Source organism: Meleagris gallopavo, chromosome 4, assembly GCF_000146605.3.
Source record: "Meleagris gallopavo isolate NT-WF06-2002-E0010 breed Aviagen turkey brand Nicholas breeding stock chromosome 4, Turkey_5.1, whole genome shotgun sequence".
Taxonomy (NCBI): Eukaryota; Metazoa; Chordata; class Aves; order Galliformes; family Phasianidae; genus Meleagris; species Meleagris gallopavo.
In genome coordinates, this window is record NC_015014.2 from 40181010 (window position 1) to 40198414 (window position 17405).

General features: G+C 38.6%; 1 protein-coding gene across 4 annotated transcripts in view; it reads left to right on the forward strand.

The window, feature by feature from the left end:
- Window positions 1–17405, forward strand: part of NFKB1 (nuclear factor kappa B subunit 1) — a 60536-nt gene that overhangs the window by 2205 nt on the left and 40926 nt on the right. For 2 of the 4 annotated variants that reach the window (XM_010710046.2, XM_031553121.1), the window contains exons 1-3: window positions 220–271; window positions 11648–11700; window positions 12773–12857. In XM_010710046.2, coding sequence (XP_010708348.1) covers window positions 235–271; window positions 11648–11700; window positions 12773–12857 — 175 coding nt within the window. In that variant the 5' untranslated portion in view covers window positions 220–234. Of the gene's footprint in view, window positions 1–219; window positions 272–11647; window positions 11701–12772; window positions 12858–17405 lie in introns of those variants that run through there. The other 2 variants (XM_019614811.1, XM_019614812.2) reach the window with 1 other exon arrangement.

The following is a 17405-nucleotide window of genomic DNA, read 5'->3' on the forward strand; positions in this document are numbered from 1 at the left end:
GCCTGGGCGCGCTGCCTGCCTGCAGGCGGCGGAGCGGCCGGAGCGTTGCGTCGCACGCGGTGTCGGAAGGGCGGCGGAAGGACGCTTGGGAAGGGAGCCGTTGCGTTCGGCTGCTCCTCGGCGCGGGCGCTTGGAGCCGTGGATGCTCTGCGCTCCCATGGTAACTCGGGGCAGAGCAGCGCTGGTGGCTGACTTCGCTCTCACCCGAACGAGCGCCGTTTCTGACTCGAGCTGATGTTACGTGGCCGTTATCGTGATGTGGTGTGCGGCGGTAATTTCATTAAAATCAGTAAATTAGGAGTGCCTGTGAGCATTTTCCGATGAGGCTCTGAGGGAGAGATCCCGGTGACTTTGGTACTGTGCTTTGCCTTCTTGCTTAAAATTGCTCTGAGCCTTTACTAAAGGGTAGTGCTTTGTAAAGTAGTACAGGCTCGAAACAACCGCCTTAAAGCACCTATAATCTTTGCCGTGTTTAGTTCCCTTCTTCAGATGTCCTCTTCTAATTTAACTCTTCTAGCAGAGACGCTCAGTACTGAGTGGAACTTTCTCTCACCCGGTGCTTGCCTTACAAGGCTGAAGGTGCTGTGCATTGCCACCACTGTTGAGCTGAAGGGACAGGTTGAAAATACAGCTCTTTGTTCCTATTTACATCTCGAGTGTGTGCTGTGTGCTGCAAAGCATTGGCTGTTGCAATAATGTTTTGGTTAAAGCAGCTTTGTTATTTCCCTGCTGTCTGTTCTAGGAAAGCATTAACCGAGATGTCATTTGGAGACGTCATCCTGTCTGCAGTGTTTTGTAATATGCAATTTAATTGAGAAAATGAAAGAGGGAAAAAGCAGCCTGTAACTATCCGGAGGTTCTCTGTTCTGTAAACTTTTGTGGCTCAGTAATTTGACCAACATGATCCCCTGAAGTGTTATTGTCAGGATTGACCGTAGTGTTTTCAGGAGATTGCAGCAGAGATTTCAAGGAAGCTTAACACTGCAAAACATGAAAGACCTGTTAAAATGAATTAATCAGAAATATTGAGAAGAGGAAAACGCTGCCTTCTTTTTGTCCTCTATCCCCCCCACCCCTTTTTTTTTTCCAAGAAAAGATGTTGACTGACAATAGTCACCACAAAATGAAATTGTCTTGTGAGTAATGAAAATACTTTGAACAGAGTTAAGGGTTTAAAATTGAGAATGGCTTTGTTTCATTTCTTGTCATGGTGTGTATTGTGTGTTTTTTAAAAATTGTAATGTAGTGAACTTCATAATCATAGACATTTAGTTCAGTCAGTGCCTTCATGATGTTTTTGAAATCAGAAAAGTTTGCTGATAAAACATGCTGGGAGAGGAAAAAGTTATCTTTGGATAGGGTGAGAGGCTGAAAGGCAGAGCAGTGCTTCATTGAGGTGCACACTAACATTTTCTGCTTCATTCATTGAGAAGTAGCAATTGTTTGTCAATGTTATTTTGCATTTAACATTCTAGATCAATTTAAATAAGTGCAAATGTGCTTTTTTTTGAGGTAGTGTTATGTGATTCCAATATTGGGCACTTACACATAGATACAACTGACTCAAATTTGTTAATTAATATATATTAATTTTCATGAAAATAAATTTCCTCCTCTTCATCGTTCCCTTTCCCCAAAACATTCGTATGCCTTCCTTGATAAATACGTGCAAGATTCAAAGCCAAGGTCAGCTTGGAATTCATTTTATCATGCTTCTCATCACACATGGCTCTGGAGGGACCAGAACCAAGTTGGAAGGCCCAGAAGCCTTACCATCAAGGATCCCCTCTGCTGCCCAGAAAGCTTAAGATTCCCTTAGTAGTTATGTGTGCATAGTGAATGTCTTCAAGCTGCAGACATATGGTGGAAAGCAATATTACCATTTTCAATAACTTAGAATAGGACTGACGGTGTAGCTGTTGGTCAGAAAATTCTGCAGCCTTAAGGGTAATTATTCTGTGTTTACATAGATCATGTGAGAACTCACTAAAATTTCCTACTTTGAGTGCTGTAAATGTGTGCCAACTTTTTCATAAGAGCAAACATGTCTGAATTTAGAAAATTGTTACTCTTTCCTTAAGTAAACAGAAGTCTAAAGTTGGTTTAATTTTTTTCTAATGTATTGGTCGCTTCTTGTTGGTTCTCAGACATAAAATAACAGATAAGGAAAAGAGAAAGTTTCAGGTTAGATAATGAAAAAGAAACTCTGGTCTTGGCCACTTTCAGCTGACACAGGGTTTTTAGAAATGGAGGTTGTAATTTGATGTCCAGTAAGTGAACTGTGAACCTTTCATGAAACTTTGCATCAGTAGCATCATAATTACAGTTGTCATTAATTGTGCCCTTAGGTGAGCCAGACTCAATGTTTGCATCCAATTTTGAGCATAGGAAGAATTCAGTGAAAGGTTTATTTTATTGAAGCACTGCTGGCAGATTGAGAAGTAAGGTTTGAAGAGATGTTCCAGATGGTTCTGATCTCGAGGTGAGAGCCTTTGCTGAGGATTTCGATGGAGCTGGCAGACCGTGTGTGGGGAGGAAGTTGCTGTTGCTACTGCGTGTGTTTCTTTTTTTCCCCTTTCAGCTTTGGTGTTCTGAAAAGCAGCGTCACATTTCTTTTTCTCTTCACTTAAAACACAGAACTAGCTAAGCTAGAATTCAATCCGTAGTGCAAACTGCACTGGTATCACAGATCAAAAGCAAAATAGGTCTGCATTGTGTGTGTTTGTGTTGTTTTGTTTTGAAAATTGTACTTGTATGCTTGCATACTTATGGACAAACTGTAACACACATGAAGTCATCAAAGCGAGTGGTTTTTGTTTTAAGTTGCATTAGTTCAGTCTAAATGTTCTTTGTTACATTAGAGTCTACTGGAGAAAATTAATGCTGAGGGAGTTTTATTATTTCTCTGTAAAACATGGAGGGGAAAGTAGAAGCCATAGTAACCACTTTGCAGCTGTAGCTTTAAGCCGTGGGCCGAGGAAGATTGGGACGCCTCAGCGTTAGGGCTCTCGGCATAACCACACTGATGCTGTTCTTGGTTCGACCTCTGTGGTTCAGCTGGCTGTGTCACTTCTTTAACCAACCATTTCTTCCAAGGTGTATTCTCAGAGGCTGTTGATGAGCCAAGGGATACCGAGGATTCATTGGCTCGCTGCTGTGCTTGCACTGTTAACTGCCCTTGCTGCTGAGCCCTCCTTTGCAGCTGTGTTCTTTAAATGGAGGCTGTCCTTCAGTAGGACTTCAGAACCTTTGTGAAAGCAGCTGCTGATATGGCAAACCTTATGTGAACTGGATCTCTGGTTTTTTTGTTGTTTAGCTTCTCAGCAGCGCTGTTCTCTCTCTCCTCAAAAAGGAAAAGGTTTGCTCTTTAGTACTGATGATTCATTTCACTTAAGGCTTCTGAAGTGGGTATGTGTGTGCTCTTTGAGTTAGTATTTGACTTTGAACGATTTTATACGAACTAGGGCTATTCCTAAAGAACGTTCAGTGATTCTTCTTAATCTACAGCAAAAAGTAACAGCATTTTAACACAATTTTTAGGTTACTTCAAGTAAAGTTACTGCCTTGTGGCTAAAATACAGTGCACTTAATGGAGTTGTTTTGCTGTGTTAAACCTCAGTATTTTTACATATACTTAGCATTAAGTATATGCAACAAGCACACTCCGATACATTTGAATACCATTTATTACTTTAGTTTAAATTGTTTTGAATGTGTTTTAATAAAAACATTTCAATTTTCTTCTAATGTTATCCTTATGTTGGTTTACTGCTAAAGGATCAAAACAGGCAAAGAACTTGGTCATAAAGATACTTACATGACTAGATGGACTACATGAACATATGTTATATTATCTGCCAAATAAGTTTCTTTATGCTATAATTTTTCCTTTTAACATGATGATTATGTGAGTTAATAATTCTGACTCTCCATTTCCTGTAGGTAATTCTGCACTAAAAATTTCAGATTCAAAGCATTGCCCTCTTTTGAAATCTTTAATCTTTGTGATCACTATCATTTCCCAAGTGGTTTGCAGTTTTAATACTGTTGTCCAATGATGCATCTTAGAAAATATTTTAAAATTTTATGTCAGCATTTTTTTAATTAAAAAAAAACACCAACAACTCCCCGCCCCATCCAACAGGAAATAATGAGCAAACCCTGTTAATAACAAGAAGAGGCAATTTGTGCTGGTGTACTAGAAAAACAAACAGACAGGTTGTGTCATCTTGGGTTATGTAGTGTTACTGCAGCTTCAGAATTCTATGGATGAGAATCTGCAGAGGAAAGTAGCATTTAAAAAAAGAAAAGCCTCTGCACAACTCTTTTCTTACTGCTGAGTACTTATACTGAAATTTTTTTTAGTAGATAATAACTCTGTGTGTTAGCTTAAGGAAATAGCAAGCACAGTTTACCTGTGCTTGTACTGCAGAAGTTGAGCGTTGAGATTTATGTTGAGAGTAGTTTACTCAAAACAACTCCATTTCACAGCACTGAAGTTATTGGTGACTAATAATTCTTCTGTTTTAGAACATTTAGAAGCAAATTTCATGAATGAATTGAATTAAAATCCATTAAAAAAAAATCCTTAAAAAAACCAACAACCATAATTGATGGGGGCTTCTTGTCAACTTACACAAGCTAGCAATTGCTTTCGTGCTTTTAAACATACTGTTCTGTTTGTGCTTGATGTCTGTATCATAATGTGAGTAAAAGTGTGCATGACGTTCTCATATTTTTTTGTTTCTGTTTACTTCAGTATGTTTCAGAATACTGCACCTATTAATCGCCTTTTATTTTGAATAACCCCAAGGATTGCTTTCTGCAGCACTTTTTTCATCGTTTGGGAAAACCTGTATGTATGTCTATAGGGAAGACCTTTATGTATGTCTCAAATTTATTCTGTTTTTCCTAATTGGGTCTCAGGACAATATTAATCTAAATGACAGATATTTTGTCCACTCTAAATCTTTGTCCAGGGACTTCAGAAACTGTGATTTATTAAAGTGAGTGCAGACAAAGTGAGTAATTGAGAACAATGTAAATAATCATTGGTAAAACCTTTTCTGTGTTGAGATTTTGCTTTCCTAGTATTTGGGAGGGAGGTGTCTCCCTTCTTTTCCATTCCTTTCCCTCCTATTCTTCCCCAAAACAATTTCTGCAGCAGCTCCATATACACACGGTGTTGGAAGTGCAGGATGCTGGTAGTAAGCAGCTGTTGGAGCCTTGTTATATTGACCTGCTTTAAGCAGGTTTGGACAATGTGTTCCAAATGCCAGCAAATGGTTGGAACCCTGCCTGTACAGTAGTCCCTGTTATATTGCTTTTAACAAAAAATGGGTTCATTTTTCTTAAGAAAAACACCTTTTATTAGGCTCTAAAAATTTTAAATGGTTAGAAGGACTTCAGAGAAATGAAGCTTGTCCATTTAATGTGTATTTAACTGTTGTAGGTTCATGACACAACTTGCATCTAGAAGCTTTAGAAGATCTAAACCTGCTGTTCTATGCAGAGGTAGATAACAGCAATTCTCTAACTTCCTCCCCTTTCCCCCCCAGTGCTTTTCTAAGAATATATTTTGCCTCAAAGGCTTTTGCCCTTGAGCTGTGCAAATTGTATTATGGGAAAAAAAGCTGGGTTTCAGGGGAATTGAAGTGCTGGATGAAGATGGGAAGGTGTCCAGGGCAAGGTGAAAAGGCTGAGTGTTAGAGGAGGTGTGCAGCAGCCCAGCTCTAGGATGCTGCTGAAGGCTTCAGTCTGAATGTCTTGGAACAGTATCTTTGTTCTGTCCAAGCAGCCTGTTGCTCTTCATCTAGCCAAAATCATCTCATTGCAGCTCTTGTTATGGTTCCAGGCCTACCTGGCAGTTTGCAGCATCTATATTGCACAGTGTGTTCCCTGCATTTCTGGAAATGCTGGTCTAAAACAATTTTCTGTGTACAGATTGTAAGAAAAGTGAGCAACGATGGATAGTTACTCCTAAAAGAGGTAAATAGAGAAGTAAACAATACCAGATGAAGCACTGCAGAGACTGAACAGCATAGCAGTTACTGTTTCTAACTCAGTGTATCAAGGCTGCTGGAGAATTTGGGAGAACTTGATGCTTCTTGTGAAGAGTTCTCTGTAATCAGAGAGTCTGCTGTGTTGCATAGCCCAAATGGGGGGCACACAGGATGAGATATATATACAAAACAAAAAAGAGTCTTTGTCTCTCTTTCATCCTTAATCCTGTTTTTAATAAGCAAAATAAGTAGGCTTAGGAGCATAACCACAGCAAATTTTCATTGTGTCTGATTGAAGAAACTTATTTTTAACAGTTAAATCACAATGAAAGCCAAATTAAAGTGGAAAAGACCCTGCTAGAAAAAAATGCAGGAAGAAGTGTGCTTCCAGTATGTCAGTCATGTCACTTGAAGCAATAGTTGTGTTTCTCACGTCTTGAGGCTACCTTTGCTTTTTGAATCCCAACCCTAAAAGGTGAGAAGGGGTGTTCTTCAAAATGAAAACCTTCTTTAAACTGTCAGGCTAATTCCAGTTCAAGACTGTAATGATCTTTGAGTAATAAAGATCATCACCCACTAACATACATACCTCCAGTCTGCCTTTTACAGAATGTCTTAATTTCTATCCCGTTATGCTGATTATGCTATAAACAAACCTTTTTCCATAAAATATTAATCTATCCTGAGCTCAGTCTTTACAGTGAACTAGTTAAAAATAATGGACGTGTTCTAGGAGGATGAGTTGATGCTTTATATTTTAAAACACAGCAGCAGGCAGACACCCTAATGCAAATCCTTTGTGTTCATTTTCTGAGGATACAATGGATGTTATGTCACAGTAGTTTAAGAGATTTAAGAAATTTAAGAGATGAGTGGCTATTGAGTCTCCATTGTACATCACTCATTTATGATGAGGAAAGTCTTCGTGGGATAGAGAAGTTGGTGAACCTCTCTATCCTTTGTCACTGCAAACTGATAAAAAAAAGAGAACAACAAATCCCCAACATATCTGCAGATGAAAAGTAGAGACGTGCTTACCTTGTCTCTTTGAAGGTCTGGGAAAGGAAGCACATACAATGTTTTTTAGCTGGTTCTATGTGAAGAGTTATCTTCATCTGTAAGCTTACCAGTGCACTTCAAAACTTGACTATTCAGAATTAGGGGATTAAAACTCACATTTATTTTGGGGCTGAGGGGGATGTTGCAACTGCATGGGTTGCTCTGAAAGTAATGCCTCCTGTTTATTTCCATGGAAACTACAGCAGATACAAAGAACACAATAACATTAGTTGATACAGCAAATTCTCAGCTACAAACCACTATTTTTCATCATAGTTATTACCATTAGCTATTCATTTTTGCAGCAATGAACAAAAGCCTGCATGCTGTGCTCATAAAATCTGTGCCAGCCCAGGTGGGCCCCTGTCACCACTGCTGAAACACTCCACCTACCACCCCACTGTACTCACATCCACTGTTTGGTCTCCATATACGTTCAACAAGCATTGTTTAGTGTCACCGGGTGCAGTTTTTTTCTGCTTAGTGGAATTCATTTCCTTTCCTTTGCTTCATACTCACCGCCATCTTGTCAAACTGCCCCTCTGCTGCCATCCATTTCACAATAATGGAAATTGAATATTGGTGGGAGGGTTCAACCTCTACTGCCATACCACCAACACCTGCCTCTGACATCACAGGGCAGCATAGTGATATAGGAAGCATTACTTTTGGAGCAGACCTCTTATTTAGGGAGTATTCAAACGATTTTGTTTCCTGTTTGCAGGAATAAGAAGCCGTTTTAATCTGATTGTGTATGCACTATTCAGGTTTTTACCCAAGCCAGTGTTAGGAGAACAAAGCTAGGATGGAGTCCGAAGTCTTGATTTTTTTTTTTTTTTTTTAATGGTATGCATCTCCTGAATGAGAAATATTCTTAAATAACTGGGTATTAGTCTCCGGATCAGATATTCAAGTTTGATTTCTAGTAGTTGCATTAGGTTATGCTTGTCTGTGCAGTTGTGTTCCTGAATAATAGTGTTCCTAAATGAACTACGATTTTTTCAATTTAAAATTTATGCCTGATCCATATGGAGTCTTTATATAAACATTCAGAATACAGTACATGAATTCTGTGTTCTTCTATCAGTGGCTGCTTGTACCAGATATTATTCAGGTATTAATGAGGAGGAGAGAGGCAAACTATCTGCCATTATGATCTGTCGATTGGTGCAATCCAGTCAGGTTCCATATATGTGTATGAATCCATATGTCTGCCCGTTTTGCTTTTTTTAATCATTTTTAAAAACTTTTTTCATGAGGGTAACTGACTCATCGTGGAGGAGAGAGGAAGAGTACATGTGTGCACACAGTTAAATTCCCTCAGTAGGTGCAGCGGTGTGGTTTCGAACAGATGGAGCTGGATTTTAGGATTTCCCATTGTGCTATGAGCAAAACGATGTTCCTTCACCCTTCACTGAATATTCACACTGAAAACTACTGTGAGTTGAAACATTTAGTTCCTGGGTGCCCTCATCTGAAAGATTGCAGAAAATCTCCAGGGTAGATAATGTCCTGGTTCGTTGTGGTCTGCAGACATCTGGAAATTTATATGGGAACCAGACATATATGGTGAAATGAACTTCCACGAAATAGCTTTAATGCCAGTCGTCTTCAAATGAGAGTTGTGTTTCTGACCTGGCATTTCTAAGATGCATATAGCATCAGATACAGCTTGAATAAGAACCATCTCTGAGCCACAGTATGGCTCAGGTACCTCTCTTCGCAAGGTGGGAGTGAACAAAGCTACTTATGGTAGGTGCTCATCTTTTATGCATGCTGGGAAGGTGCATAGAAATTCAAGCAATATGAGGGGAAGGCAATTAAAAGATAAACAATTAACTGTTAGGCTCTGTCTTTAATGATAGTCTGATTTTGTGCATATGTTTGTGGGTTTTTCCTGTCACGTTATTGACATTTCCCGGATTTGCCACAGTCTTCTTAGAAGAAGAGGAAGCTTAGAGATTTGATAGCTAAAAAAAATGCCAAGCAAAAATGCTGTTCTGGAGGTATGGGAACAGTTTTGTCATTTGTCTTTGAAAGAGACAAAGCACGTAGTAAAACAGAAAGTGTTCTCGGGCATTTAGAGGGCTTATTTTAAATTGCTGGGTTAATTTTTGTCTATGCCCTGAAGAGGCACTCAAGTGTCAATTTATATACACAAAGCAGAATACTTGCACATCTAAGTCATCCTGTATTTATAATAAACCAGCTTAGCATTCACACCAGAGAGAATGTCTTTAACCTTTCCCCCAAACACTGCAGCTTAAGTAAGAGGTACCTGTGCTTTTGGTGCTTGAGTGATTGTTCTTAGTGTCTGGTTAAAAATGCTTTAATACAGACCTGCAGTGCAGTATGCAGTTAGCAACCTTGCTTCTGAATGGGGCATTCATCTTTGCTCTGGGGATGTTGTTGTTCCTCGGATCTGCCAAAAAAAAGCTGAGCCAGAAATAGCAGTTCTGATAGGGTGAATTTGAAGGACTGATGCTAGCAGACGTTTATTTTTGAGATAACTTTGATCTCACAGGTTGTTAAATTAAAAGTTTTCAGAAGTACTGCCTCTACAGTATTTTTCAACTACAAATCACGGGTTTTCCCACAGAGTTTTGCTGGAGTGAGAGTTTTCTCAGTCAGAGAAAACAGAGTAGGGCAAAGGTGGGGGAAAATTGTGTTAAGTTTATCCTGTTGGGCTTGCAGATAAAGTTGTGAGATGTTTGAAAAGTTTGTGAAGAAGTATGCAATTAGCAAACTGGAGAGTTGCTATTGATTTTAGTTCCTCAGAGTCTTTGTTACTCTTATCAGGGAATTTTAGGTATTTCTAAACATAACTTTGCTTATATGACTCAGGAAATAGTAAGAAATTAAACACGAGAGATGACAAAACAAGACTTAGGGAAAAGTTTTTATTCTGCTTGTTCAGAAGAAATCCTGGCAATTGTAGTTACGGTTACCTGGTCAGTGCAGCTGTGGGTGTAGTCTGACACTTCCTAGAACATGTTGGCTATTGAGGTTCTCAAATTGTTTACCATAACATCCGTACCTTCAGATGGGGAGTGTTGGCCAAAAAAGGGATTACAGTCTTTTCAGTGATTTCAGTTACAAATGTCTTGTATTAACAAATTATTAGTGAAAATAGTCCTTACAGAAAGTGCTTGTTATGAAACGTGACTGGCTGGTGTCTAGGTTGCTCAAGCGATGGGTAATGAGGTACAGTATGAGTATCTGTGGCTGTTTTAGCTACTACTCATTTTTTGGCTGAAATCTTACGACCAATTCTTTGGTATTTGCTCAAATACAGCAAATAGGTTTTACTTGGTAAATATTTCTTTCTAAAATTGGATTATAAATAAGCAAGTGCTTTTATTTTCTAGGTTAAAAATCATTTTATCCATTTGGACCTCTTTTGCTGGAAGACGTGACTGTATTGAATGTCTCCTCTCTCACCATTTAAAATTTTCATCAATTTTCTACTGGTGTATTACGGATGGCTGTGTGTTGTCACTGCAGCTCATTAGTAGTCTGAGTCTCCATCAAAGTGAAACATCCAAATATGCCGGTTATCTATTGGATATTTGCCTAATTTTGGCAGAGTGCATGTAGTGACTCAGTTTTTCTTTACCTATTTACTGGTTCACTTTGAAACATGATTCATGTTCACTCTGCTGGCATATGAGTGCCAGCAACATGTTTGTAACTGTTGTTAGTTATTACCCATATTCAGAATGTCGGTGTGTATGCAGACATGAGTCTCTTGAAATTGTCACTATTGTTATTTTCAGGTGTCCCCCATTTTTTTTTTTTTAGAGTGGAATTGTACTTCTTTCAATAATGTTTACGTGAGAAGAAATAACAGGTATATTTTAAAGCAGACTTAAAAGTTCTGAAGAAAATTTCCAGGTTTCACTACTGGCTTACCATTACATGTCCTGAAAAGATAAGACAGGCTAAAATTTTCCAGTGACCAGCATTGACATCAAGACCTCTACAGAGGGCTATGTTTTTTGTATAGCCATAATTGTCACTGTCAGCGCTATGCATGTTTGGATGCCAAACATTTGTGGACCTCAGGAAAGAGAGGTGCTTCAAAGGAGTCAATATTTGACTCATTTTTGTAATTAAAGAAAAAACATAGAATGTTCTCTCTTGGAGATCCTAATCTTTCATTTAGTAGTACTTCACAAGAAGTTAGGATTCATTCATTAATGATTTTAAGACTTCTTATTGTATAAAAGTGCAGTGCTTCCTTTGCTATGAGAATGATTTTGCTTATTCAAGCAGAATAGTCAGGCTAAAAAGAGATACAAATTAATTCCTGATTTTAATGAATTTGCAAAATAAATTTCAACTTCAGGACTTTGACTGCAGTCCTGAGTTGCTTGGGAGCAAGCAATGGAAGATCCTAGCTGTAGCTGGTCCTGTCCTTAGCCTGTTCTATGCAAATACTGGGGAATTTTAGGAGCGTTTTATAAATCACTAATACTGTAAGTAAATTAAGACGGGTCAGAGATAGGCTTTTTAGCTCATCTGACTGTGAGTATTCATCTATATTGAAAAGAAAAATGAGAGTTCTTATTCTTTCTGTGTTTCAGGACTTAAAATGGCAGGAGAGGATCCATATATTATGGGAGTGTCAGATCCCCAAGTAAGTGGGTTTGTGTATATCCAAAATCTCTCTTTTCTATTCTGGGTCTTTGTGTCTTCCTCTTATACCGTCCTGTCATTTCTTAGGCTTAAGAGCATGGAAATATAAAAGCATTCCAGCTATTTTTATTTTTTAAGCCAGCCTTTCCATGACCAGTAAAGTACCTTTCCATTGGTGGAATGGCTGAAGTCTAAAGGAGGAACAGGCCTATTTAAAGAAACATCTCATTTTTGTGGCCTGTCTGCCTGTGACATTTGCTCTGAACTTCCTCCTGTGATAGGTATTAGCCTTGATCTGAAAATAAGACCCCTCACGCACTGATAAGTTAATTTGTGTCATTTCTGGTGAAATTTGCATTGATACTGATGACTAGAATGTTCTTTAACTCACACAGATCTTGGCTTTTCCATAGCAATTCCACATCTCATTAGATCATTTCATGATTCATTTTAATTGTGAGAATAATGCTTGAGTGAAAGGTTGGAGTGAAGAACAGACCATTTCTACTCACCTTCATTTCCAAGAGGAGAGGATTTTCTCTTTTATGCTTGTTCCGCTTTAGAAGATTTTACTTGACAACAATTACAGTGGGTTAAGACATGTCGATATCCAAAACAAAAACTGTAATTTAACCTAGGCATTCTGTTTTCTTGCTTTAGAATTTGTAGATTTATTTGAATAAGGAATGTAGTCTGGTGGGGTTTAATTGCAGACTTCGAAATTAAAACTTAAGTGGCTCTCGACAAGTCTTCGAGCAAGTCATGTAGGGTCAGATTTTCAGAATTTGGCATCTCATCTCTTTTGAACAAACAACTGACGACTGCTAGTCTGTAAGCAAAATGCAAGCTTAGAAACTGTGCTGAGCTCAGTGCAGTCATGTCACACTGGTGAAACTTTCACTACTATCGGATTTGCTGGCGTTGCTGTTGACAGCAAAAATTAACCAAGATATAAAGTGTTAACCTATTGGAATTGGAATGATTGTAGAAAACTTTGAAATTTGTTCCCGAAAGTTGCTTTAGGAAGCGGTTTGTATGTGTAGTGATGAAGAATGTTCTCTCTTTCAATATAGATGTTTGCGATGGACCAGCTCATGGGAATGAATACAATATTTAATAATACAGGCTACATCACTTCAGACTTACCGCTACGAACAGGTAGGAACTGTTGCTGTTTGATTGTGTTATTTTCGTGCTGTTTCTCCTTCTTTTCTTTGTTGTTGTTTTTTTATGTATGTGAAGTTCTTTTCAGAGGCTAGTTTGTTTACATTGTAAGATGTACGTTGGTTTGACTTCATATTGCACCTTCAAGCATCACTTACCTTTATGAAAGTTTCAAGAGAGACAAAACTAATTTTCATTTGACTTGTACAGAAACTGAAAGTTTGTCAGTTAATTACTTTAACCAAAGAGTTTTGAGTGACCTGTTTTTATAATTATTATTCTAAATTTGCATAATCAGTGACCTCTGATGTTTGTATTGCCAGTTTGCAGGGTGCAACATGTACGTTTTTTTTCTCCTTCATCTTAAATAGTATTTCATTTGTTGTAATAATTCTTAAGGTGCTTGTTTTTCACTAATAAAATGAGTAGAGTATATGCAACTTCCTGTATCATTCAGATGTGTTTTTCCTTCTTGGTGACTTCTCTGTTTCCTGTAATGTAGCAGTTTGGTATTAAATGTACCTGACGACTTCCGGAATTTTTACACTAGTTTGAAATCTCAGTGTCAGATTTTGCAACCGAATACTGAAAAAGAGCAATTAGTGTTCTGCAGAAGTCTAATACGTGTTTCTTGCAGCATAGTTCCAGAACAGGAAGATAAAATGTGTTACTCTTTAGCCGATGTTAGCTGCTTGATCAGTCTTGGTCTAGTTTTGGTATTCAATTTCTTTGTACTTACTAATTTTAATTTTTAATTCAGAAAACTGCATTTCTCCTGCTTAATTTGTTAAAATAGCTGATTTAAAAGGAGGAGGAGAATAAAAATCTGTTTAACCATATGAGGTTTCTCTTGATTTGCTATCTTTAATATAGTTGCTAATATCTTTTAACATAGCACTTTGTCTTGTTGATTTGTTCAAGTCTGTTGTATGAAGACATAGGTAGTGTCTTCTGCATTGCAGATTGCTTTATTTTGTTGAAAAAGCAAACTCATATGTCGTGTTTTATATATATTTGAGAAACTTGATAGCTGTGAAGGTGTAAAGGGTAGAATGAAATAAGCAATTGGCCTTTTATTTTGTAGTTAAAATTCTACCTTAATGTAATAATAAATGCAGATTTAAAAATAGACACTCTGTCAGTGCTTTTTATGATTTAAACCATACCTCAGTTTTCTTGACTGAGTAGATGTGAGAAAGGATCAAGAAAAACACACGGTACAGATAATTTGTTTCAAGGTAAAATGCACTGATGAGCAAAGCTCTTGACAAATATGGAAAAACGTCCAAGAAATGAATATTGCTATCATTTATTTGCAGTGCATTTTCAACAAGGCAGATGAAATTGTACGGTAAGATTCATTTGTGTAAGGTTAATGGGCGTTCACTGCTCTCCTAGAGATTTTATGAGACAGTTGACCCTATTGGTATTTTGATTTCCCCACAATGATATCTTTCTTACATCTACCTTTTGAACTTACTTTATAGTCTTCATGCCAGGCTCATTCCATACTAAATATTCAGACATATAAAACTGATTTTCAGATATCTATTTCCTGTCTAAGCTGGAAAACAGCTGTTTAAAAACCATGTGGGGGAGTCAAGAATTCTCTGGAATCTGTAATCTCAGAAAACTCTTTCAGGACTGGTTCCAGCTATATCCTTAATTTGCAAAATTACTTAGATGCCGTTTATTAATTTTCTTTATTGCACTGATCTTGTCTACTGCTGCAATATAGCTGGCACATTCTCTGCGTACAAAATTTAGTCAAGAAGTATGAAATAATCATAGAATGTCTTGTGTTGGAAGGGACCCCAAGGACAATCAAGTTCTATCCCCCCCTGCCAAGGCAGGGCCACCAACTTCCAGTTCTGCTACTAGAGCAGGCTGCCCAGGGCCCCATCCAATTTGGTTTTGAAAAGCTTCACGGATGGAGCATCCACAACCTCTCTGGGCAGCCTCCAGCACCTCACTACTCTCTGTGAAGAACTTCCCCCTGACATCTCATCTAAACTTTCCCTCCTTGAGATTAAAACCATTCCCCCTTGTCCTGTCACTATCTACCTGAGTATAAAGTTCATTCCCCCTCCTTTTTATAATCCCCTTTTAAGGTTATCACAAACAGGAGTTTCAGACTAGATTATTACTTAAATGCCATCTGATTGTGCATTTGTAAATGAACAATGTCAGACTTGTTACGTTGGCAGGCAGGTGTGATGTATTTATGGATTGCCGTATCACGCCAGTGTAGGTGAATCAACAAGTAGCCGGGGAATCTGGGGACTTTCTGATGACAGATGTTCTGTCGTCTATTTACAGTAATAGTAGAAAAATATTTGAGATGTGAGGCAAGGATTTTCTCCATGCAGTTGTCAGTGTTCAAATCTTTCTACCCACTTTTTTTTTTTTTTTTCTGTCTCAAGCAGTTTTAAGTAAAAATTGTGGTTAGTGCTTGGTTATTTTGGCTCTAAAGCTGTAGTAGATGGTTACTTGGGTCAAGTTCTACATTTACATTTAAATCTAGAAGGAGAAGTAGTCTGTGTGTGCCTTCTGTAAAAAAGTTATATTTACAGCACCTTCTGTAACAGTTCAAACTGCAGGACTGAGCTGTATGTTTTAAAATACCTTCAGCAGCAAGGGCAGCATGGCATGAAGTCAGCAGGTTCTTTGCTCTTTGGGAAGCATCCTGCTTTTGAGGGCCAGGTACTAATCCTTCATGTATTAAGGAGGTGTACAAGCAGATATGCAGCAGTGTGATGTCCACTGCATACTGGGGGACAAAGAAGTGATGCCTTAAATTGGAGAGGAAATGGGCAGAGCTCTGAGCAAAGTTTTTTACAAATTTGGGTGTTTCTTATTGTTTTCTAATTGTACAATATTATCTATGACCATAAAATGTAGCACTCTGTGTATGAGTTAGAGATATTTTGAATTTTAGAGATATTATTTTGGTTTTAGAGGTTCTCGTCTAACCAACTGTTGGCATTCAAGTATTGTTGTTTTTTTTTTTCTTACTTCAGTCAGACTAAACCTGTGAGGGTGAAGCAGGCCCATCAGCAACTGAAGGATGTCATCTGTAGGCTGCTGAAATTACACTTTTCTGGTTTTCTTTAACTGCCACCGTTTCTTGAATCTACTCCGCCTTGCCTTCTATGATGCTTGCTGTTGAGAGGGAAAGGCATTGAGGGACAAAGAAGATGCTAAGTTTTAAAAAAAAAAATCATATTTTTTCAGAGAAAGATAGTCCTAGGAAGAGATTCAGGGCAGATGACCATCACAAAAAATGAGATGGGTATTCATTTCCCTGTCCCAGATCAGTGGCCCCGATCCTCACAAGCATGGGCAGACCTGCCTATGGCTCTTGGTATTTTTTTCTAGATCTGCTGGGCTTGTTTACTGAAGAGTGAAAAGGAGGAGGAAGGAGGTTAAGCAGAGCTCATGTGCTGCTTGCTTTAAATGTTTTGCTTTAAATGTCACACTTTAAACTGTATACAGTGTTCCTATGAGGGTAGATCCCTGACAGGGGATAACTTGTAAATCACAGAACAGTTTGAAGTGGAAGGGTCTTTAAAGACCATCTAGTTCTAACCCTCCTGCTATGGGCAGGGATACCTCCCCCTAGACCAGTTTGCACAAAGCTCCTGCATGGCCTTGAACACTTTCAGGGATGGGGCATCCTGGTTTTGACTGAGATAATTTTTTATTTTTTTTAGAAGCTGGTATAGCACTGTGTTTTGGATTTAGGTTGAAATTTTGCTGATAGTGCACTGATGTTTTAGTTGTTGCTGATCAATGCTTACAGAGGTAAGGACTTTTTAGTTTCTCATACTGCCCTGCCATTGAGGAGGCTGGGGGTGCACAGAGAGCTGGAAAGGAACAGAACAAGGGCAGCTGCCCCCAGTTAGATGTAAAGCATCATGCTGAAAAATAAAACTGAAAAGATTTGGGTGGGCAGCCACTGCTCAGGGACTGCCTGGGGCATGGGTCAGCCAGTGGTGAGTAATTCCATTGTGCTTTACTTGGGATTTTTATTCTTGGTTTGTTTATTGCCTTTCTCCCCCTCCTACCTCCCCTTTTCTTATCAAACTGACCTTACCTCAACCCACGAGTTTGTATTCTTTTTTTTTTTTTTTTTTAATGCTCTCTTCCTTTCCACATAGCAGTCAGCAATCATCTGTGTGGTGCTTAGCTGTCTGCTGGGTTAAGTCACAATGGGGGGCATCCAAAGCTTCCCTGGGTAGCCTACTGCAGTGCCTCACCACCCTTGTAGTGAAGAATGTCTTCCTCATATCTAATCTGAATATACTCTTTTTTAGATTAAAACTGTTACACTCCCTGACGGAATTTCTCTCCTTGTCTTTCCTGTAGTCCTCCTTTAAATACTGCCAGGCTGCCAGAATGTTTTCATTGAGCCTTCTCTTCTCTAGGCTGAACAACCTCAGCTCTCTGAGCCTGTCTTAAGAGAGATACTCCAGCCCATCTGCTTATCCCTGTCGCCCTCCTTTGGACTCACTCCAATTTGAGCATGTAGCAGCAATATAC